At 41.9% G+C, this 25,891-nt stretch overlaps 1 protein-coding gene across 1 annotated transcript; it reads left to right on the forward strand.

Moving 5' to 3' along the window:
* The first annotated feature begins 15,250 nt into the window (after nt 1-15,250).
* On the forward strand, nt 15,251-16,662 carry LOC146360921 (uncharacterized). The gene has a single exon (XM_084921367.1). It carries the CDS (start codon nt 15,298-15,300, stop codon nt 16,660-16,662), a length of 1,365 nt encoding a protein of 454 aa, XP_084777493.1. The 5' UTR covers nt 15,251-15,297.
* The last annotated feature ends 9,229 nt before the right edge of the window (nt 16,663-25,891 follow it).

Consider the following 25,891-nt stretch of genomic DNA (forward strand, 5'->3'; position numbering starts at 1 on the left):
AACCAAGTGTCATGAATTAAATATCTCCCCAAACACACGAAAATTATCGCAGATCTAAATAGGAATTAATCACGTCTAATTAGACAATTATTCATTTGTTCTGTTTAGCAGTTGAGCAATCAGGGGCCAATTAGGAAGATCAGACAAATACGTACATCCAGTATCTTTAAAACATGTGTTGCCTGTTTAGTGTGTGCACCTGGTTGGCAGAATTTTAGAACGACTGAATAATATTTTTAAACCCATTTTCCTTTGTCTGCTTTGCCTGTGAGGTCTCCCATCACGGGCAGTTAAAGTCTCCCATTCTAAGTTTGTAAGTCTTTACTCTAAGGAGGCAGATGATTTTATGAGCAACAGTAAAATTATTCAGTGGTGACTCAGCAACTCATAATTTTGATAGCGAGCCATAATGTGTTGTGCGTTCATGGCAGGAATAAATTCATCTTCTCAGGTATTGATTTTCCAAATGCAAGACTTTGCATTTTGAAAGAAATTGTTACCCCTTTATCTCCCAAATTTCAGACCTATTCCATTTTGCCACTCTCATTCCACCTTGTTTACTCCAATCAAATTTGTTTACTGTATCATCCTTTCTCCTTTTTTCTTTTTACTATCTCAGCATTTGTTCAGCCTCCAAATATTCCGGCATATTGTCAAAATATCCCTGCATCGCTAATTTATAGATGTGTGCAGAGTCTGCAGCCTCAGACAGACCTTAATTTGTAATAAGATAATGTTTGATATGCACACTAAAACTTCCCATTTCTTTGAATAGCTGAACATTAAGGCTGTTAATGTTTTCATATGAAACCCTTCCTGCTGAGGAGCCTGTAGTCAGATTTAATATTTAGTTGGATGAAAACCAACATTTGTGCGACTGGTTCAAAATAATGGAATGCAAATCAAAATCATTGGGTGTTGGTTTGTGCTAAGTACAATGAAAAATTGCACAGTTTACATATTAAAAAGGCAGAAGTGGTACAAAAAGTTAGAAGTTAATGTTGTATTTGTTTGGATCGCCCAAAGTTAAGTAAGTCCTTGAATTCCTAACCAATTTTCATGTCCGGGGCCTCAAATGCAGCTCCTGTCTCAAAGCTCTGGAGCCTCTCACAGCGTGCTCTTTTGCATATGTGCTCTAATGCAATAATGAGACAGGATGCACTCCTAAACACACATTAATGGCAACAGGCATACTTTCTAAATCTTACAGATTAGTTTTTAGCGTCTGAATCAACAAGGGGCAACAAATGCTAAACACGTAGTCCAAATCGGGCAATATGTGGGGCCTCACGACTAGAAAAGTGGTGACTTGCTCCAGTACCAACCCTCCAACCTTCTACCGCAGACATTGTCATTATTTCAAAGATGGCCTGAGGATTTTGCAGCAGCCACTATTGCCGTCAAAGGACACATTGTGCATAATTGAGAAACAAAAATTGATGTAACAGATGCTTAGATGGTGCAACTTTTAGTCCCTGCACCACAAGCTTAATGTTTCACTTTTGTCCATTTGTGGCCATTACACCATTATTTCTCATTTTTGCCTTGGGAGAGAGGGAAAAGTATCAATTTTCTCTTCTCTTTAATCTCTGTCATGGTGTGTTCTCTCAAGTTCTAAGCTGCCTTCTTTTTGTTCTCCTCTGCCTGCTCTATCTCTCATCTCTCTGTCGCACTAACTCTGTTTACCCCTCCCAGAAGTAGGCATGGCTGTCCCATTTTCCTCTGGCACACCTCGCGATCGTGGCTCAAGAGTTGGGCGTTCGTCTTGTAATCAGAAGGTTGCCGGTTCGAGCCCCGGCTTCGACAGTCTCGGTCGTTGTGTCCTTGGGCAAGACACTTCACCTGTTGCCTACTGGTGGTGGTCAGAGGGCCCGGTGGCGCCAGTGTCCGGCAGCCTCGCCTCTGTCAGTGCGCCCCAGGGCGGCTGTGGCTACACTGTAGCTTGCCATCACCAGTGTGTGAATGTGTGTGTGAATGGGTGGATGATTGTGTATAGTGTAAAGCGCTTTGGGGTCCTTAGGACCAAGTAAAGCGCTATACAAATACAGATCATTTATATCAGACACCTGATCCTTCGTCCATGTTGGAACATTCACCTACTTGGTGTGGTCACAGTTTGAAATGCTGTTTGCTTGCTAACTTGTTGACCTGTGTTCTGTACTTACCTGAACATTCCTTCATCTACGCAGATTCTATCCTGGTGTGACTGCCTTACTCCACGCCTGCTCAAAGACATATTTGCCTTCAGGTTTGGAGAGAGCATACCTGGACCAGAGCCTGTGGAGAAAAATTATTCCCACACATAATCCCATACATAATACATCAAAGGAATAAAAGGAAGTCCTACCTGTAACTCCTCCTATCAAAGCAACCACAACCAACCTGTCTGAATATTAACTTTAAACACTTTTGAATTCTCAGCAGGTAAGAATTTGCAGTTTTTCAGGTTACTAAAGTCCTTGAACTCTTTTCAGTGTACCCAGAAAGTGAGTCTTTTGCATTAACTGTGTCTCCTAGACTGGCTGACCATATTATATTGTGCTATTTGTAACTCTAGCTTGTTATTTAATGGAATAACATGGTCAGACATTTTAATACAGTTGGGCATTGGTTAAAAAAAGGGGCTTGTAACTCAAAAGAATAACAAAAACTACACCAATGGAATCATCCTCTATATTTTTATATATTTTATCTGACAATACCTTTGAGTTTCATCCATCCATCTATTTTCTTAAACAGTTATCCAACTTAACTGGGATAGGCTCCAGCACCCCTGCGACCCAGTCATAGGGTGAGAGGCGGGGTACAACACAGATGGACAGACTGCCAGTCCATCTGTGGTTTTTTGTCATCTGAGATATTTGCCTCACTTCATAAGCCACCCCCTTACTTTGGCTTCCTGCCAACCTGGACCCAGACCAAACCCATACACCAACAATTTCACATTACTTAGAAGTCATTAAATTCATTGTTAATATCACCAAAATACTGATTAATGTTGCTTTCAGTAAAGGAAAACAAAGCATGCCAATTCAAATCCAATAATCCAAGAGAAGGCTACAGCAGCCTTGTAAGTTGGACAAATCAATAGGAATTTTGAAAGAATCAAAAGGTGGATGAAGAGGTCGGAGCATCTGAAGAACAAATTGATTTCCAGGCAGCTTTGAAAAATTGAGGTTAGTATGGAGAGTCGACGATGTCAAATGCAAGGCCCAGCTCGTGGGATTAATAGCTGTCCTTCCTTCCTGAAGCAAATGTCACTGATTACACATTCTGTCCAGTAGTTACCCAGTTGGCTATTGACACAGACACACTTGTCTAGTCTTCGCATGCTGTTTTAATCAATTACCAAGGGTCTCATCTCATGCTCGCTCACCTACACAAAGCCACTTCTGCCAGTGGCATGTAAACATGCTTCGTCACACCCTGTAAACCTACTTTATTTCCAGTCCTGTGAGCGTGTCTCGTGGAAGTCTCTCTTTTTTACTTCCACTTTGTCACTGCCAGGGTCAGAGAAATCATGAAATAGCACAGGGCTCCCAGTGGGGCACTTTGTTTTCTGTGACACAGAGAAAGTCATTTGTCATTACACGGCTAAAGAGTTATCCTGTAAAAATAGAATCAAATATATTTTCACCTCACACACACTTTCAGAGGCAGTCACCTTGTTTGTGATTTCATATTTTCCCCCCACCCCCCTATCCCTCATCCCCCATCCCACTATCTTTCACCCCTCTTCCTATTTCATGTATTTTCCCTTCCTGTCTATTTTTATGCACTGTTTTACATCCTGTCTAATTTTGATGCACAATCTGATATTTTTTATGTAATTAGCTTTAAAATGACTCAAGAGCTGGATTGCACTTAAAAGCAATTTAGCTCATTTAGCTTCATTTATTTATGCTTATCAAGATGTTCAAAATGTTCCACTTGAAAATGCTGGAGTGTATGGTGGAGAAAGTCTAATTCAACTCTGCACTCTGTTTACCTGCCTTACCCTGAGGGACACTAGGGGAGGAAACCTCTTGCTGCATATTGTCCTAATTCCTAAAATTCCAGCTCTGACTTTGACACCACTCTCACTGTTTGTAATCAAAGACTTTCTAGTTTGTGCAATTACTTTCGCTGAGCCTACATGGCTTTTGGACTTGCTAAGTGGATTTTCTTTAAAACCACAGTGCATTAATCTGCATTTTTTCCTATCCAGAAATCCAGGCACAGGATTGCATTTTAATACCATATCTGCCATATCAGTGTTAAATTGCTTGGCCTTTGTTTTGACTGAGCTGTGTTGGCATTTTTCGGGCAGAAACTGAAAAAATAAACCCACTCACACCCTGCACCCCATGACTGTATTTATTAGTCAGGATCAAGAACCAAGTTTAATTTTAGTGAAATGAAGATCAAGATAATGGAATCAACATGTTTTTGTTTATTTTCATGACAAAAAAAAATATTTAGTTTAACCCAGTAATTTTTCTCCTGATCATACCTGAAGCGGGTCCATGTTCCTCCAGTGGGGCTTGCTTGAGAGTCTGTGAACCTGAGGGCATGTTTTCACACACAATGGATGTGTCAGGGTCCTGGGTCGGAGCGACCCAGGGTCCCTGAGCAGTTATGTATTATATTATTATATGTTATAGGTGATACTGTGCTGCTGTTCTGTGTCCACATTTCTGTATAGGCAGGTATGTGTGGGTGTGTGTGTCTGTGTGTGTGTGTATATATGTGTTTGGATGTCAAGCACCTGCAGGCCTGGTGGGTGTGGCCCTGCTAGGGGACTGGCCACACCCGAAGCTCCTGCCACACACACCTGCTGCTGATCAGGGCTCGTCGGGGGAGCTACATAGGAGAGTCTTGGAGCTCCCACTGGTGTGGGATCATTTCGTGAGACTTCCCATCAGTTCTCCAGCTGGTCTGTTTGTGTGAGCCTACCTGTGTAGTTGAGGGTACTAACAGCTGCCTCTATTTTTCCCAGGAGGATTGCTGGAACTAGAGGGCAGCTGACACCGAGTGCACTGGCACGAGGGAGCGGACACACGAGCACAAACACTGGGAGAAGACACGGAGTGGAAGTCGGGAGCACACGGGGATGTATTATTGTGTGTACAGTTTTCACTGTAAATAAAGAGCACTGTTTGCATCGCAGAGTACCACGACTGGGTCCTCCTTTCCCCACATCCCCATGGTCTGCCAACACAGACCGTGACAGGATGATGAGAGACACCCCCCAGGATTATTTTCTCTTGCTTTACTTTCTGCACAGTACAAGTGAGTCACTTAATTTAATTTATTTGATGTTTGATACAGTAAAAAGTAAAGATTTTATCCATGCCTGTGAAAAACCAAGTACTCTCTCAATTACTAAGCATTAAGTAGCATCAAAGTGCTGCTAATCAAATGCATTTGATTAATTGAACCAGTGCGACTGCCTCTGGAGCATTCAGACCAGGCATTGGCTATTACAAGTTTCATCTGAACAAACTACAAGACTTCTGAAACAATATCATTTGGAGAGATGAGATGACTGAAGATGTTCAGCCATTATGCACTGTGCCACATTTGGAGAAACCAAAAACGCAACATATGAGCACAAACTCCTCATACCAACTGTCAAGCCCGATGGTGGAGGTGTGATGATTTGGGCTTGTTTTGCAATCGCAGGACTGAACACCTTGCACTTATTGAGTCCACCATGAACATCTCTGTATACCAAAACAGAGGCAAATGTAAGGCTGTCTTTCCCACAGTTAAAGCTTGGCCAAAATTGGGTTATGCAACAGGACAATGATCCGTATCTTTAATTTTAAAGATGGGAGCATTTTGGACTCATGAAAATGAAAGAAAATCATCCTAAATCTCAGCTCCCTGGTGTGGGTCTCATTTTAGTGCAACCATGGGTAGAAATTATGGAACAGAAATACTGTTCTTCTCCTCATTGGCTCATTGAAACTACATACTGTTCCATGTTTTATTAGTACGCATTGAAAGCTGTTGTCCATTTATAGATGTAAAACAATATATTATTTTGTTTTGAAAAGTACTCCTCCCTCCTGCACGCTTTATGGCCCAATCAATGGATTGGGCCATTGCTTACTATTCTTCATAACTCCTTAAGTCTGCATAGGTGAAGCAAATTTAAGAGATTTGTGGTTTTGTTTGTTTCAACAGGCTTTTCTGATTTCTCTGCCCGTAAGGCCAGATAAGTTCCTGCTGTTAGTTTGGTTCTGCTGGGTGTGCTTTGTGACATTTTTTATTATGTCATGAAACACCAAACTCGTGTCTTTCACTCATCCATTTGGCACATCACACCTCATGCCTTCTGATGGCTGAAGTGAAGAAAATGAGAATTTTCTGCATAGTTAAACTCAGTGATAGGCACAGTAATGAAGTTCTAAATTGCAGTGTCATGCAGTGCACACAGAACGTGGGACTTTCCAAATGGATCCGGCTGTGAAATGTATGCAGGGAGTAAGCACAGGACCAAGAGTTTGTATAGATCGAGCAGCTTGTATCTATAGAGTCAAATGAGCTTCCATCGACTGAATGCTCGCTGATTGACGTTTAAAACCCAGAGACAAACAAAATCCTGTCTGCGTCTTAATTATTGCATTTTCCTTCGGGCTCCATGTGGATAAAGGCAATGGTAAAATTGCGTTCAGTTATGCCAAATCTGTACATAATTGATCATCCTGGCTTGAATTATTTAAATAATGAATAATGAATCACTATCAAATTCAATTCTCTGTAGCTTTGGACTATCGTAAGCACTTGGCCATGCAGTTGCACATTGACTGGGGGTTAAGCCAAATGCTTGTCAAAGTGTGAATAAGACATAATGTACAAGCTGTAACTGGAAAACATATGACATACAGAGAATTGAGGCACGTCCCATAAATAGTTTACAAATCCAAATTTTCCATCACTTGCGATCAGCGGACCGGCATTGGGGCTAATGATCTAAGTATATCTAACTGTTCACCGTTTCCAGTGAACATGGCGGGGTTACAGCCTCCAAGGCTACTGATTCCAATTCAAGAAATACTAATGAAGATCTCAGTGGGGAATGAAATGAGTAAGGCATTTCATTCACTCATGTACAGCTGAGCTGCCCTTAAGAGAGGTGTTTAACCCCCTGCTGCTTCACCAGAGGAATTCAGCCACGTGTGAATTTCTGCGTTCACCAGCAACCGCGACACAGAGAAACCGATCGACAGTTTGGAAATTTAATAATAGTAACGTGCAGATCTTTTGAATGCATATTTGAAATGATAGTTCAGTTATTTCCCTGTTGAAATTTCACAGCTGTTAATTGCTTCCCTTGTCTCTAATGCATTAAAGATCAACAAGCACACAGCTCTGTTTCGTTAGTGTTTTGACATTTAAGAAAAAAAAAGCATCAACGAGCAGTGAGAGAAATGCAATTTGAAGTGTTGTGCAACAAGCAGCTCATACTGTAACTTCATATCATGTTAGGGAAAAAGAAAACAGGGTAGAGTGAAACTCCATCTGCACCCTTACATGCAATACTGGGACAACCATTACTCAATTTGAAACTTGGCAGGTTGGGTATTAGCTCAAAGAAGCACAGAGTGCTACATGTTCTAAGTAAAGAAAAAAAAAGAGAGCTCAATGGGTACTGACTCATTATTGGATGGATTTGACTACATCTGTCCACCTGAGCTGCAGTAATTTAAAATGGATTTGTATTTAGGATGCCTGCCAGTTAATCTCAGTTTGGGATTTGAATTGACTCAAGGGACCCAAACAATGAAAGAACAACATGATTAACTCAATAGGTAGCATGGCAGGAAAGCTGCCGAGGTTATGGATTCAGATCCCATCAGGGGCGCTGATGCTGAAACTGTATACATTTGCTATGCTCTACCAAATCTGCATAATAAAGCTAAATCCGCAGTGGGTTACATGTATGGATTAGCATTTAATACAAACAAATTGCTCCGTTTGAAAGCCAGGATATCACAGCGAGTGATTGCAACTTCCAGCCATAAAGCACTAAAGGCGTAACAGGGCTTCAAATGTGTTTCTGTGAGTCACCTCCAGCTAATTTACAGTTTTTCTCAAATGCTAAAACACATGTCACAAACATTACCACCAGGTCCCCCAATGTCCAAACACAACACCCTTCTCTAAAGCTACATAAACACAACCACACCTTCCCACTGCAAAACTCAAACTCCCACACCAAGAGAGCAGCTCGAAGCTGTCAAAACTGTAAACACTATACACAGCATTACACACTACAGCAAAACAATTGAAAACACAATGCTCAATTTGTGAGAAGGTTCTTTGGTTCATAACTGCCAATGCATATTTTTATAAACTGTACAGTAACGGATCGTCATAGAACCCTGCAGAGGATTAGGCATTTAGATTTGTGAGTTTCACATGAAGACTATAAATCTATAAAAACATCCTGCATGCACGTACACTACTGTAACACAACTCAATGCAAAAACAGAATCTATCGCACACAACAGTACTCTCGGAAACATGATCAGGGTGTGAAGTCTTTTTTATTGTCTACACGGTCTTTTTACAGTATTACACACAGTCACTGTGCGGCATCATGTCGCCGAGCTGCATTGGGCCACATCACCTCATCCACATCACAGGCTATATTGTCCCTTGCTAGGCACCGCGGGAAAAACGCCCTGGAATGGCGAATCCATCCCTGGAAGGCCTCCACTGGGATGTCAGCACAGGCCAGCTCCATTGCCCGTACGAGGTTCTCTCTTGTGTATGCTGTCTGTCATACACCTTCCATCTCCATGATGAGAAGAACTCCTCTATAGGGTTCAGGAAAGGGGAGTAGGGTGGCAGACAGACATTTAAAAAGTGGTCACTGTTGGTGGTGAACCACTCTCTGATTTGGTGTGTTTTGTGGAAGCGGACGTTGTCCCAAATGATCACATACATGTGATGTGCTAGCCTAGGATGGTGTTGTTGACGGTCCAGGAGGATGTCTTTTAGCTCCTCTAGGAAGGTGAGGAGACGTTGGGTGTTGTAAGACCCAAGGACAGCATGCCGGTGGACAAGCCCCTCCGTACCCATAGCTGCACAAAGAGTAATATTACCCCCCCGTTGGCCAGGAACCTCAGTGATGGCTCTTTGGCCAATGATGTTACGGCCTCTTCGCCTTCGTTTCTGGAGGTTGAAGCCAGCCTCATCCAGGAAGAGGTACTCATGGGGTCTGGCCATCGCGTCCAACTGCATTATCCTCTGTGAACATGGAAAAGCGTACAGGTGTTCAGAACGGTCAATCAGGTAGCACAGTATTGTCCAGAAGTAATGTAGGCCACTAAGCAACACAGTATGTCCACTAACTGTACTGTGGACATGGATGTATACGTACTTGCACATACTCGTAACGTTGTTCTATGTGTCGCGCAGAGTTGCGCTCAAAGGGAACCCTGTAGACCTGTTTCATCCTCATCTGTTGGCGCCGGAGAACTCGGTCTATTGTGGACACGCTGACAGCATCAATGTTCTCAAAGTTTACATTATCTGCAATGACTTTGTCTCTGATCTCTCGGAGTCTAATGCAGTTGTTCTCACGGACCATATCTGCAATGAGGGTTTCTTGTGCCGCTGTGAATATGGCAACCCTCCCACCTCTATGTGGCATCCTTTCAGCGCTAAAGAAAGAAACATGTGTTGTCAATTGACTGATTTATATGTAAAACTACATGTAAAGTAACAGACCACTTTCACAGGCCTGTAAAACTGTAGTGTGACAAAGAAAGCAATAGCGTACTATACCTGTTGTGTTGTCTAAATGCCTTGATAATGGTGGCCATGGTGAACCTACTCAGGTTTGGATGTACTCTTCGTCCCGCTTCAGCCATTGTCATGCCATGGCCAATGACATGATCAATTACTGTTGCTCGCATATCATCTGTTATGATGGTGCGAGGTTGTCTTCTTCTCCCACCTGGACCTTCTCCTCTCTCTTGTTGGCCTCCTTCTCTTCCTCCTCTACTCCGAACTCCTCTTCTTCTTAGGCCTTCACCTCTTCCTCCTCTGATCTCAACCCCTCTTCCTCTTTGGCCTGCAGCTCTTCTCCTTCCGCACGCTCGAATGCCTTCATCCATTGTGATTGTTTGGCATCTTCACCAAACTATGCTTTTATAGGTGGGGTCACATCATTAGCAACAGGTGTCTTCAATTTTGAGTCGTTGTGTGTAGTGACTGACGCCAGGTGTGTTCCCTGTGTTCAAAGATTGGTGACTGTGGCAAGCATTTTGCATCACATGGGCTTTCATTTGAGAATATGAGCAGAGTTGTTTTGCAACATGTGTTTTAGCAAGGAAAAATGTGTTTAGATTTATGAGTACAGAGGGTTGTGTTTTGTGAATTGTGTCTTCATGTGACATGTGTTTATGGTACTGGAATATGGTGGCTACATTTAGTAAATGTGTTTAGACTACTGGTCATTTGGGTTACAGGATTGGCTTTTGTGTTTTAACATTTGAGAAAAACTGTAATGGGGTTTGAGGTGAGTTTTAGTCAATATATAGACCACAAGAATTTAATTTTGCCCATATTTTAGATTAGATTCTACAGAGCTTACTGGAATTTTTTACATCCAAATGATTATACAAATGTATATATCACCAGCCCTTCAAGGTAAGAAATTACTGGTACTAGTCTTAATATTAATATTTATATTGTTATTTTACAGTGCATCTAATGTGAACTACAACAACAGTTGCTCGCTGTTGAAAACTGATGTCACAATTTTCTCTAGACAAGCTTTATAATACTGTCAGAAAAATAGAAGCCGTTGCAGCAAGTGAACTGGAAACCACATAGCTGAGTGCCTACAAGACTGTTCAAAGAAATCCTGCCATTAATTAATGCTTCAACCTTAAATATGACTAACCTATCTCTAATAATTGGCTATTTACCACAAGCCTTCAAGCTGGCTGTAGTTAAACCTTTACTTAAAAAGCCGTCTCTTGACCCAGCTGTCTTAGCTAATTATAGCTAAGACAACCTTCCTTTCATTTCAAAAATCTTTGAAAGAGTAGTTGTCAAACAGCTAACAGATCATCTGCAGAGGAATGGCTTACTTGAAGAGTTTCAGTCAGGTTTCAGAGCTCATCACAGCACAGAAACAGTTTTAGTGAAGGTTACAAATGATCTTCTTATGGCCTCTGACAGTGGACTCATCTCTGTGCTTGTCGTGCTAGACCTCAGTGCAGCGTTCGATACTGTTGACCATAATATTAGAGCGATTAGAACATGCTGTAATACAAACCGCTGCAGTGGTTTGTATCATATCTATCTAGTACACTCCAATTTATTCATGTAAATGGAGAGTCCTCTTCACACACTGAGGTTAATTATGGAGTTCCACAGGGTTCAGTGCTTGGACCAATTCTGTTTACATTATACATGCTTCCCTTAAGCAGTATCATTATAAGACACAGTATACATTTTCACTGCTATGCTGATGACACCCAGCTCTATCTATGTGTGAAGCCAGCCAATTAGTTAAACTGCAGGAATGTCTTAAAGACATAAAGACCTGGATGGCCGCTAACTTTCTGCTTCTTCAGATAAAACTGAGGTTATTGTACTCGGCCCTGAAAATCTTAGAAATATGGTATCTAACCAGATTCTTACTCTGGATGGCATTACCTTGGCCTCCAGTAACACTGTGAGGAACCTTGGAGTCATTTTTGACCAGGATATGTCCTTCAACGCCCATATTAAACAAATATGTAGGACTGCTTTCTTTCATTTGCGCAACATCTCTAAAGTTAGAAATATCCAAAATCCCCCCAAAAGTAGAATGGGAGGCAGGGTCTTCAGTTTTCAGGCCCCTGGAACCAGTTTCCAGTTTGGATTGAGGAGACAGACACTATCTCTACTTTTAAGATTAGGCTTAAAACTTTCCTTTTTGCTAAAGTATATAGTGAGGGCTGAATCAGGTGACCCTGAATCCTCCCTTAGTTATGCTGCAATAGGTGTAGGCTGCTGGGGGATTCCCATGATGCATTGAGTATTTCTTCTTCAGTCACCTTTCTCACTCACTATGTGTTAACAGACCTCTCTGCACTGAATCATACTTATTATTAATCTCTGGCTCTCTTTCACAGCATGTGTTTTATCCTGTTTTCCTTCTCTCACCCCAACCGATCGCAGTAGATGGTCACCTGTCCCTGAGCCTGGTTCTGCCGGAGGTTTCTTCCTGTTAAAAGGGAGTTTTTCCTTCCCAATGTCACTAGTCTATGCCAGGGTGCTGGAAAGGAGCGTTCGTCCGCTAGTCAAAACTCAGATACAGGAGGAACAATGCGGTTTACATCCTGGTCGCGGAACACTGGACCAACTCTTTATCCTCTCAAGGATACTCGAGGGCGCATGGGAGTTTGCCCAACTAGTCTACATGTGTTTTGTGGACTTGGAGAAGGCATTTGACCGTGTCCCTCAGGGTGTCCTGTGGGAGGTGCTGCGGGAGTATGGGGTGTCTGGCCCATTGCTACGGGCTATTCGATCCCTATACAACCGTTGCAAGAGCTTGGTTCACATTGCCGGCAATAAGTCTGACTCGTTCCCGGTGGGTGATGGGCTCCGCCAGGGCTGCCCTTTGTCACCGATTCTGTTCATAATTTTTATGGACAGGATTCCTAAGCGCAGCCAAGTGGCGGAGGGCTTTCACTTCGGTGGCCTCAGAATCTCATCTCTGCTTTTCGCGGATGATGTGGTTCTGTTGCCTCCTGGGCAAGATGTTCCGGGCGTGTCCCACCGGGAGGAGGCCCCGGGGCAGACCCAGGACACGCTGGAGAGATTATATCTCTCGGCTGGCTTGGGAACGCCTTGGTGTTCCCCCGGATAAGCTGGAGGAGGTGGCTGGGGAGAGGGAGGTCTGGGCTTCTCTGCTTAGGCTGCTGCCCCCGCAACCCGGCCCCAGATAAAGCGGAAGAAGATGGATGGATGGATGGATGTCGCTAAAGTGCTTGCGCATAGGGGTCATATGATTGTTGGGTTTTTCTTTATATGTATTATCGTAGGGTCTACCTTGCAATATAAAGCGCCTCGAGGTGACTGTTGTTGTGTTTTGGTGATGTATAAATAAATTGAGTTGAACTGAAACTGAATTGAGTTGTCTTTTGAACATTTACATTACCATTAAGTATTTCATATACAAAAGAAAAAAGCTATAGTATCTTGACAATGTTTTATATATATATATAAAAAAAATAAAAATAAAAAAAATATATAAATATATATATATATATATACATATATTACACTCGCCGGACACTTTGTAAAGTACAGCTTTTTCACTATCCATTAATGCATATATCTATGTGTCATGTAAATATCAATCATTCACATGACAGTCAATCAATGCATTTAGGTCAACACGCCAAAGTTCAAACTGACCATGCTTTTCAAATAAATATCAGAATGGGAAAGACATTTAAGTGACTTTGAAATTTCCAGAATTTCCTGCAAGTTCCTATATTTTAGCTTCACTTAAAATTGCACCATCCCCAGAATTGGACAATAGTACATTGGCAAGTCTTATAAGTTTTGATCTCAGCTGTGCTACACTAATTGAGATAAGGTGAGAATTTTTTATAAATGACATATCAACTTACACTACTAGTCAAAAGTTTGGACACATCTTCTCATTTAATGTTTTTTTATTTATTTATTTTTTACTACTTAACTACTTACATACTGCATGCTTTTACTGCTTACACATACATACTGAAGACGTCAAATATATAACGCAAGATATATGGAATAATGTAGCAAAGACAAAAATGATAAATGGCTCTAAATATGTCTTACATTTTAGATTCTTTGTTGATAGCACTACAAACCCTTGTCCTTCTTTCATTGAGCTTCATGATGCAGTCACCTGAAATGGTTTTCAGTTCACAGGTGGGCCTTGCCAGGGTTTATTTGTGGAATTTCTTGCCTTCTCAATGGGGTTCGGACCATCAGTTGTGTTGTGCGGAAGGTACACAGCTGATAGCCCTATTTGACAACTGGTTCTTACCATAATATGAATTCTAACAATCAGCTAAGTAAAGAGAAATGACAGTCCATCATTGCATTAAGAACTGAAGGTCATCAGTCCTGAATATTGCTAAAATTTTGAATGGCCCCCAAGTCCAGTTGCAAAAACCATCAAGCACTACGCTGAAACTGGCTCACATGAGGACCGCCCCAGGAAAGGAAGACCAAGAGTCAAGTCTACTGCTGAGGATACATTCATCTGAGTCACCAGCCTCCAAAATCGTAAGTTAACAGTACCTCAGATTAGAGCCCAGATAAATGCCACACAGAGTTCCGGTAGCAGACACATCTCTACATCAACTGTTCAGGAGACTGCGTGAATCAGGCCTCTATGGTCAAGTAGCTAAGAAACCTTTACCAAGGAAAAGCAACAAGCAGAAGAGATTTGTTTGGCCCAAGAAAGACAAGGAATGAGCATTAGACCAGTGGAAATCTGTGCTTTGGTCTGATGAGTCCAAATTTGAGATCTTTGGTCCACCCACCATGACTTTGTGCGACACAGAAAAGGTGAACGGATGGTCCCTACATGCATGGTTCCCACTGTGAAGCATGGAGGAGGAGGTGTGGTGGTGTGGGGTATGCTTTGCTGGTGACAATGTTCAATTTTCAAAATTGAAGGCACACTGAACCAGCTTGGCTACCACAGCATCCTGCACTGACATGCCATCACATCTGGTTTGCGTTTAGTTATACCAGGGGTGTCCGACTCCAGGCCTCAAGGGCCGGTGTCCTGTAGGCTTTAGATATCACCCTGGGTCAACACACCTGAATCAAATGATTAGTTCATTACCAGGCCTCTGGAGAACTTCAAGATATGTTGAGGAGGTAATTTAGCCTTTAAATCAGCTGTGTTGGATCAAGGACACATCTAGTTGGACACCCCTGAGTTAGACAATCAATTATTTTTCAACAGGACAATGACCCCAAACAAAACTCTAAGCTGTCTAAGGGCTTATTTGAACAAGAAGGAGAGTGATGTAGTGCTGCACCAGATGGCCTGGCCTCCACAGTCACCTTACCTAAACCCAATTAAGATGGTTTGGGATGAGATGGATTGCAGAGTGAAGGCAAAAGGGCCAACAAGTGCTCAGCATCTCTGGGAACTCCTTCAAGACTGTTGGAAAACCATTTTAGGTGACTACCTCAAGAAGCTCATCTTTAGACCACTGTTACAGCATGATCAGCGGGGCCTATCGTGCGGTGCCCCGCGCTTCACTCGGACTTTCTGACCACGTCATGATCCACCTAATCCCCGCGTACAGACAGAGGCTGAAGCTCTCCAAACCTGTTGTGAGGACCAAAAAACTGTGGAGCAACGAGGCTGTGGAGGAGCTTCGCACGTGTTTGGAGTCTACAGACTGGGACACAATGAAGGCTGCTTCTAACAGCTTGGACGAGTTTACGGACACTGTCACCTCCTATATCCACTTCTGTGAGGACAGCATTGTGCCATCACGCACCAGGGTGAGTTATAACAATGACAAACCCTGGTTTACTCCTAAACTCAAAAAGCTGTGGCTGGAAAGGAGAAAGGCGCTCAGAAGCAGAGACAGGGACTGCTACAGAGAGGCCAAGTACAGGTTCACTAAAGAAGTGGACATTGCTAAACACCAGCACTCTGAGAAGATGCAGCAGCAGATCTCAGAGAATGACTCGGCCTCTGTGTGGAAAGGTTTTAGGAATATCACCAACTACAAGCCTAAAACCCCCCACTCCACTGATGACTTGCTCTTGGCCAACACCCTTAACGACTTTTACTGCCGTTTTGACGAGCCATCAGGCAGCCTTCACACCTCCAACGGCCCCAACAATAGAGACACTTTGGACACTCATTCCCCCACCTCTCCCCCCTCCATAGAGCCATCACCACCTTCAAACACTTCACCTACAACACCCCCCTCCTCACCCCACACAAAAGAGGATTTCACACCACCTCCTCCCACCACAACTCTTCATATTCATGAAGCAGGTGTGAGGAAGCAGTTTAAGAGTCTGAATGCTCGAAAAGCTCCCAGCCCAGACGGTGTGTCTCCTGCCACCCTCAGACACTGTGCAAACGAGCTGGCCCCAGTGTTTTCTGGCATTTTCAACTCCTCACTGCAGGCATGTCATGTGCCTGCCTGCTTCAAGTCCTCTACCATAATCCCTGTCCCCAAGAAACCTAGGATCACTGGACTAAATGACTACAGACCCGTGGCTCTGACATCTGTGGTCATGAAGTCATTTGAGCGCCTGGTTCTCTCCTATCTCAAGACCCTCACGGCCCCCCTCCTGGACCCCCTACAGTTTGCATACAGAGCCAACAGGTCTGTAGATGACGCCATCAACATGGCCCTACACTTCATCCTGCAGCATCTGGACTCCCCAGGAACCTACGCCAGGATCCTGTTTGTGGACTTCAGCTCTGCCTTCAACACCGTCCTTCCAGACCATCTCCAAGGCAAGCTTTCCCAGATGAATGTGCCTGATCCCATCTGCCGGTGGATCACTGACTTCCTGACGGACAGGAAGCAGCATGTGAGGCTGGGAAAGAATGTCTCGGACTCCCGGACCATCAGCACCGTCTGGTGTCCTGGTGCAGCCACAACAACCTGGTGCTGAATGCCCAGAAGACAGTGGAGATTATTGTGGACTTCAGGAAGCACACAGCTCCACTCCCCCCCATCATCCTGACTGACACCCCCATCACCTCTGTGGACTCATTCCGCTTCCTGGGTACCACCATCACCCAGGACCTGAAGTGGGAGCCCACCATCACCTCCGTCATTAAGAAAGCCCAGCAGAGGATGTACTTCCTGAGGCAGCTGAAGAAATTCAACCTGCCAACACGGACGATGATGCAATTCTACACTGCAATCATCGAGTCCATCCTCACCTCCTCCATCACCGTGTGGTACGCTGGAGCCACTATCAGGGACAAACAGAGACTGCAGCGTGTTGTGCGCTCTGCTGAGAAGGTGATTGGCTGCAGACTCCCATCTCTGCAGGACCTGTACACCTCCAGGACACTGGGGCGTGCAGCTCGGATCTCAGCTGACCCTTCTCACCCTGGACACAGTCTGTTTGACCTGCTCCCCTCAGGCAGGAGGCTCCGGTCCATTCGCACCAGAACCTCTCGCCATAAGAACAGTTTCTTCCCCTCTGCTGTTGGACACATGAACAATAACCGTATGACTGTTCCCACCACTAACACATGACCCTACGCTGTGTTCACTGCATCATTCCATGTTTGGCACTGATCACCACCTGCACTCATGTATATATCATGTATATATCTATCTACTTAGCACTTTTAATTCTTATTCTTATTTTCATGTCTATTTAAGCATAATTTATGACAGTATGTTTGCACTGAAGCACCGCAGCAATTTCCTAATGTTGTAAACCTGCTCAACATTTGGCAATAAAACCTTTTCTGATTCTGATTCTGAGAGAACGCCAAGAGTGTGCAATCTCAAATATGAAACATGTTTTTAGTTATTTCCCACTTTTTAGTTTATTACATAATTTTATTAGTTTTTCATTCATTCATAGATGCTGTCAGCGAGAATCTACAATGTAAATAATCATGAAAATAATGAAAAACCATTAAATAAGAAGGTGTGTCCAAACTTTTGAATTGTGGTGTAGATTTATCCAGCCTGGAGTTAAAGTTTCAAAATTAAGGTACCTTTGAAGGAGAAATGGGGTTCAACCAAGTCCTAGCAAAGCGTGCTTGATGCAGTGACTGGTGAGTACAAGTATATATATGTATGACATGTCAAGTATCACACCTTGGAAAACATATGACTCATATTCAACAGTGCACTTTGGTTGGGGGCTGCTGATGTTACTTTGGTAGGCTGACAGCCAGAATGTAAAATTAATTCCCCTCACCTAGACCTGCTTGTGCACACTGCCAGACTCTGGAAAACTGATTAAAAAAAAAGAAGGCAGGGCCTGGCAGAGAGCATTGCTCTCTGAGAAGTTACTATGTTGGGTGGATGCTACAGGGCAAAAGCTGCTCAGCCAAGCCACAGATATTACACTCATTTTCAGGGGGCGGGTTGCCATTTACAGTCACGTCTGCCTCCCAGTGCTGAAGACAGCTAAGATAAGGGGGAAATGTCCCAGTGGCGGGCAAGTGAAGGCAGGGGTCTGCTGCTTTGATTTCAGATTCTGTCGAGTCCGTGATGCCGATGAAATATTCCTCCCTCAGGCGCCTAATACACACAAGGCTGATCACACCACTGACAGAGTCAAGGGGCTAACTCCGTTTTTTTAAATGTCAAGTAGTCAATGTGTATTTTTGTCTGAAGTAGAGAAGTGCCACTTACTTTGCACTGCTCTACTTAGTCTAGTCACTTATGCTATAACACAGTTCAAGGAGCGAGGTGACTTCCAGGTCAGTTTGTGTACAGTAACGATGACAAAACGCTGTGTCACTGCACTTTTTCAGTTTACCTGTCATATGAAGTGATATCAAGTATCTTTTTAGTTAAAAAGTTGATACTTCTCCAATGATCAGTAGCCGTAGGCCTTAGATTTCAGTAGATAAAAAAGGACAATGTAGCATTCAGTATACGCAGATATATCTGACTCCGCCGCTGTGTATTTCTTACCTCTTGGAAAATATTTCTGTTCATGAATGTTCCATTTCTTTGACTGTACCCCAGCAAATTGCTCTAAGGGTATAAAAGATGTTTCATGAGGCTGCATTTTATTCAAAAAGTATTTTCTGATTGGTGATTTTTATGTCAGCTCGGTTCGCCAAATTACCAAGGCGTTCTGTATGTGTGTGTCTGTGTGTGTGTGTGCAAATATGACTGCTGCTGAGAAAAGATGGATGTTAATATGAGCAAGGAGAATGGCTGCTCAGTAACAATGCCTGATTATTTGGACTACAGATCAGATATCTCAGACGTTGCTGATTGGAATTTGATGAAAGTTTGGAATAACGTAGCTCACCTTCCATGTTTTTTTAGGCTCACTTTAAGCTGACTGGGAGTGTCTAAGCAGCATGACAAGATGACACATGTGCTATCAATTAGCAATAAGGGGTGGGGGTGGCAGTATTTCCGATGATGTGAAGTGATTTCATTGGTGTGGAATAATTAGGGGAATTCTTGCCTACAAAAAAAATTGATGTGACAATTAGCAGATGCCTTTGAACATACTGTCTATCAATCAGTAAGAATGTTGCACTGCTAAATCAGGAAAAGGCTTCATAAAATGCGCAGGAGGCACAATTCTACCAGCACTGAATTTGCTTAAGGCAAAAATTTACCCATGTTACAAAACATGCCTCTAGGTTAGGTATGATGAAGTCTTTCATACTTCTCCTCTATATTCAGTTTTGTCAGCTTCCAACTAATCTACAGTTTCCACTACCACAGAAAGGCTTAGGCACAGTGCCTGAGTATTTTTTCAGAGCGCCTCAAGCCAAATGAACATAAAAAGGCATTTATGCAAGATATTAGAATGTAAAAAATGATAGTGAGGATTCTGTATCCAGCCAGTCAGGCAGACGCTTGCTGCGAAAGCTACGTTGAGCCTGAAAGTTATACAGTGCACCAGCCATCTACTCGTGTCAAAGCTAGTTGGTCTGTCTGTGGGTTTTTTGTGTTTTTTTATTTTCATTCTAGCCACTGGGCAAGATTGTGGTGTTCGGTGACTTTGAGTTTGATAAAAGTGGGAGTGAAATACAGCTATTTTATACATCTGATGAACACCAGTAGGCAACTATGTTGGAAAAAATTAAACATGTTCATGAAAAATAACACAAAATACACTGTGATGAGGTCTGGCAATTACCAGATGAGCAGAGCCAACATATTTATTTTGATATTTTCTACACTCCTTAGTAAAATAACTGTGTGAATCAGTGTCAAGTTCAAGTTAATGGTTCTTAATTTTTAAAGAAAATCTGTCGTTTAATCAACCTTATTCTGTTATGTAGGCTACATCCATGACTGATCCAGTGTTCCATCTATGCAGCTATGATTGTATGCAATGGGGCTATATTTGGGTTAAATGACATGTTGAAAAATGAATCTATTGCTAATCAGAAAAGTGGGGTCACCATGCAATAAAATCTGGAGAGGGTCTGAGTTCATAATTTCATCAAGTGTGACAAGATCTCCAAATGCAGACCACAGCACACCGTCCACCATGTCTTACAGATGTCTGTAGACATTCACTGATGTACCTCTCTCCTGACCTCCTTTGTGCATACTGGTGATGATTTGAACCAATACATTTCAATTACTTGATAATTTTATCACTTTATCAGACCTGTTGCCACAGATTTTCATTCTGGTTTTTCTTTAATTTGGAATTTCTCAGCATAATGGCTTCTTGATAGCCACCCTTTCACTGAGACCATTTCTAATGAGGATTCAGTGAACAGTACATGGATCAACTGAAGGGCCGGAAGCACCTCTCAGTTCCTGTGTCAGGTATTTGCTGTATTTGTTTCTTCTTTCTTAAGGACATGGCTTTCAAACATTGCTCTGCTGTAGATCATTTTTTAGTCCTGTCACTATTTTGTCCTCCATTTATCAAGTTCCCGCCCATTTTAAAAGCGAGACTGCACACCATTCTGAGATATGCCAAGATCTTATCCAGTAGGTCTTTAGGAATCCCCTTGTTAGTGCAAATGTACTTTTTATACCCTCAGACTTTGTTATCTTGGCATTTTTCATAGATTCAAGAAATAAATGTGAATAACTTGTGACAGGCTTCTACTAACAAAGAGCCTAAAGATGTAATTTAAAATTGTTCTTTTGCTAAGTTGTCTGTTATGTGTATACTAGGGGTGCAACAATACTCGATATTGAACCGTTCGATACAGTGCTTTCGGTTCGGTACGCATATGTATCGAACAATACAAATTTTTTAATTTATTTTATCAACTTTTCTTCTGACGATGCTGTCTGTGTTGAGATCTCAGTGGATCTGCGTTCGACTACTCCGCCTAGGCTGCACTGCGCAGATCCACTGAGCGCAGTGCAAGCTAGCGAGACAGAAGCTAAGCTCGTTGCAACATGGCAAATTGAACCTCCCCCACCCTCATTCAGATCTGGCGTTTGGAACTATTTTGGTCTTCATGTGAAGTATGACCCTGAAGGTAAGCGCGTCATGGACAAAAGTAAAACAGTATGTCGGATATGCCACGCAATGCTCAATTACATTGGTGGGAACTAGTGCGTTAGCGCAGTTTGCTCGTTAACATGTTGACGCCGTCCAGCCCCACGCACGGGGCGATCCGCGGTAGCTCGTTAACGGAGATTTGCCGTGTTGTGGTGTTAACGTCATTTCAACGAGATTAGCGCTGACAGCACTGGGAACACAACGAATACGACTGCACATTTACTCTGACATCATCCTAGTGCAAAGACAAGTGGAAGCAGACAAAAACAACAAGCACACATGCTACAGACTTTACCCGAGTCATTTAGACAGCCGTTAGCACATGATTCTCCTTATGGGGACCTGATATGTTTAATATGCTGCTGAGAATATAGCCCAGAAGAAGCGTATAGTATAGCTTTTATTTTGGAAAGAGCCATTTCTCTGTAATAAACTCTCTTTTCCAAAGATGAGTGATTTCTCCATCAGATAGATTTATTTTTTTTATTACTTTGTTGTTTCAGCAACATTAAATTTAAAAACTGTACTTTTGAGTTAAAATATATATTTATAATTTTAATAAATGACAAATTAAAAAGGCATGAACATTTTTTTGTATCGAAAAAATATTGAACTGTGACACCAAAGTATCGAACCGAACCGTGAATTTTGTGTATCGTTGCACCCCTAGTGTATACACAACACTAATTCCTACATTCAAGTATGGCCCCTTGGAAGCGAAACAAATAAGTGAGTGTTGGCCCAACTTTTGCACAGCAAAGCCTCTTTATTCCAATATTGACAATTTGATAACAGGCTATAAATATATAATAAGGCCAATGGTCTAAAGACATGCAAGAATTCATTATAAAAGTCCTCTAAAAAGTGAGGGATTCATCAACACATAGCTCTTGTAAAATATGCACAAATCATACAAATTTCATTGCTGAAATGGAATTTTTAAACATTTATATGAACGCCACGTGTACCTCAGTCTAGATTCAGTTGTATGAGGTGCCGTAAGGGACATTATTACTGAAACGCTCTCACGCACACTACTGAAATGCTTTCACACACACTACTGAAATTTTAGCTCTCTCACACACAACTGAAACGCTCTCACACACACTACTGAAATGCTCTCACACACACTACTGAAATTTTAGCTCTCACACACACAACTGAAACGCTCTCACACACACTACTGAAATGCTCTCACACACACTACTGAAATTTTAGCTCTCACACACACACAACTGAAACGCTCTCACACACACAACTGAAACGCTCTCACACACACAACTGAAACGCTCTCACGCACACTACTGAAACGCTCTCACACACACTACTGAAATTTTAGCTCTCACACACACAACTGAAACGCTCTCACGCACACTACTGAAACGCTCTCACACACACTACTGAAACGCTCTCACACACACTACTGAAACGCTCTCACACACACTACTGAAACGCTCTCACACACACTATTGAAATTTTAGCTCTCACACACACTACTGAAACGCTCTCACGCACACTACTGAAATTTTAGCTCTCACACACACTACTGAAACGCTCTCACGCACACTACTGAAATTTTAGCTCTCACACACACAACTGAAACGCTCTCACACACACTACTGAAATGCTCTCACACACACTACTGAAACGCTCTCACACACACAACTGAAACGCTCTCACACACACTACTGAAACGCTCTCACACACACTACTGAAATTTTAGCTCTCACACACACTACTGAAATTTTAGCTCTCACACACACAACTGAAACGCTCTCACACACTCCACTGAAACCAGAGGCATTTCCGCTGAACAGGAAGTTGTTTCCTGACAAGGAAACTGATGGAAAAAGTGGTATATTTCAAAACACTACAAGGATGTCTACTCAGCAACCTGCTAGTATAGCAGTCCCCAACCTTTTTTGCGCCACGTAAACGATATAAAAATAAAAAAACGATAAATACCATGAAAACCATAAATTTCAAACTCAAGCCTCAACTCTTGCGACCCGGTACCAAACGACTCACAGACCGGTACTGGTCCAGGACCTGGGGGTTGGGGACGGCTGATCCTTGTTTAATAAAATAGTATACAGGATTAGACTTTATTTTGAAATGTGATTTTGCGGTAAATAAAATCCCCATAAAGATATCAAACTTTCCAAAACAGACTTTGCATTTTTGGGAAAATGAGATTTACCCACAACCTCTCCCCATAATTCAACCTTATGGAATAATAGGGTAATAACACTTAATCAAAAATAAATTTTCGAGAGTGACTGGTTTGAACAAAAAGATTATATTCATAACAGATTTGTTGGATGATAATGGTGTCATTCTAAGTTACACAGACTTTTCAGAAAAACATTGTCTAAACTGTTCTCAAAGTGAATATAACAAATTTTTGTGAACTGGTCCCACTGCCTCTGCTTCATTTGATTAAAATTTTTATGCTATACAATAATTTCTCATCAGTGCTCCCAAATTTATTGCTAGGGCAATGTCAGCTGTTTGATAAAAATGCAATAAGAAATTTGTTAGTAGTTTCTTCAAAGACAAAATATTTCATAGTTACAACAGAATGGTTACATTGCATGGTTCTAATTTAGTTATTTCATATACACTGGATAAAGCATACTAAAAATTTATGAAATAGCCTATTCTACCTAAAGTTAAAGAAACACACTTTAAACAAAATTAATCCTGTGGCAGAATTTCTAAAAAAAAAAAGAGATTTGGCTTTGAGGTGGATCAGTGTTCTTTTTGTACTGATGAAAATGAAACCCTAGAACATCTTTTTTTTCCTATGCCCTATCACACAATGTATTTGGTGCAACTTAAAAAATTGGATTTCCCTAAATATTAATGATGTGCCAGTATTTGAATTACATCATAATTTTTTTTATATGAATCATCTAGCATTGGGTGTCCCAGACATTATTAACATCATCATACTTTTGAGTAAATATCATATCCATTGTGCTAAATGGAGGAACGCTAAGCCTTCTCTCCCTGGTTTTATTGATGATTTTAAGATATTTTTTTCTTTGCTAAAAAAGACAAAAAGCACATATGCCAAAAAAATAACCAGGATAATGCCCCTCTCCTGCTATTCTAAATTTTGACTTATGCTGAGGCTAATATATTGTTAAGTAATGCAGCTGTCTCACTAAGGTCCAGAATCGATTTGTTCCACGATTCGATTGAATTCGATTTGATTCAATTCAATTCGATTTGATTCTGGGAAATTTTGACAGTCAGAAATATTATAATTCAGATCAGTACATTTACATATTTTTGTATCTAAAAAAAGGAAGCTGACACACGCAAGACTTTATCAAAGGTATAAGCGTCACAGCAGATGCCTTTGTGTAAAAGTAGCTGAAGATAAAACACAGAAAAACATGAAGGTGATTTTTCCTGGCCTGGGATTTTATAAAAAATATTCTGCAGTACATCAAAAACGAAACAAAACCATTAATCAACATATGAACGTTACCTCTGACGTTCCAGCGGTTTTATTAGAGACACGGCTAAGCGTTTTGCATTTTGCATAATTTTAAAAAGTTTAAATTTGTTCAGTATTGAACGGCAGAAATTAGGTTTTCTTTTCGGAAGTATGTAAAATGAAAAAAAAAAAAACATCGGCCGACAGCGCTGTAAACAACGGTAGACTTGTGCGTAACAAGCAAGCGAATAATGCAGAAAACAGATTTTTAGACGGGAAACTGTTCTTGAAGTACGGAGAAAGAGAGAAAGAGAGAGAGAGAGCTGTACATGAAGTGTGATTTTATTGTGGTGGAAGCAAAACAGTAAACGTCAGAGGGAATTCATGACGATGTTTATGTGAAGCTCAGTTTGGATCTTCTTTTGCTGCTGGTTCGGTCAATATTGTTTGGAGAGAGATAAAACTAACAGCTTTAGAATCGGCGCAAAAACGGCGTGAAAACAAAGCCGGACCCTCGACAGATCAGAATCAGCTAGCTGTCGGCTTTCAGCCCCGACCGTTTCCGTGCCGTCGGGGGAGAAAGGCGACATCTCACTGATTCTGATCCGCGGGTCCGCGCTGTGTGTTTACGTCTTTGTGCAGAATCCGTGTACCTGCTCTCATTTACTGTCTTAGCTGTTTGGTGGTTGTTGAAATTTTGTGAGGTTTCACCTGAGATTCTGGCATTTGGGGCAAAATAAATTTATATTAAAAAAATCGATTCAGGATTTTAATGAATCGATTTCACGTTATCCAAGCTAGAATCGATTTTAATCGATTATAAAAACCCACCCCTAACTAGCAGGTTGCTGAGTAGACATCTGTGTAGTGGTTTGTTTGAAATCTACCACTTTTTCCTTCAGTTTCCTTGTCAAGAATTAACTTCCTGTTCAACTGAAATGCCTTCCTGTTCAACTGAAACGCCTTCCTGTTTAACTGAAATGCCTTCCTGTTCAACTGAAACGCCTTCCTGTTCAACTGAAATGCCTTCCTGTTCAACTGAAACGCCTTCCTGTTCAACTGAAACGCCTTCCTGTTCAACTGAAATGCCTTGGTTTTTCAGTAGTGTGTGTGAGAGCGTTTCAGTAGTGTGTGTGAGAGCATTTCAGTAGTGTGCGTGAGAGCGTTTCAGTTGTGTGTGTGAGAGCGTTTCAGTAGTGTGTGTGAGAGCTAAAATTTCAGTAGTGTGTGTGAGAGCGTTTCAGTAGTGTG

Source organism: Perissodus microlepis, chromosome 23 (genome assembly GCF_051167445.1).
Source record: "Perissodus microlepis isolate ML-2025 ecotype Zambia chromosome 23, ASM5116744v1, whole genome shotgun sequence".
NCBI classification, from domain to species: Eukaryota; Metazoa; Chordata; class Actinopteri; order Cichliformes; family Cichlidae; genus Perissodus; species Perissodus microlepis.

What these genes read in the sequence shown, in the direction of transcription:
- LOC146360921 (XM_084921367.1), top strand. Translation starts at nt 15,298, where the DNA reads ATGATCCACCTAATCCCCGCGTACAGACAGAGGCTGAAGCTCTCCAAA.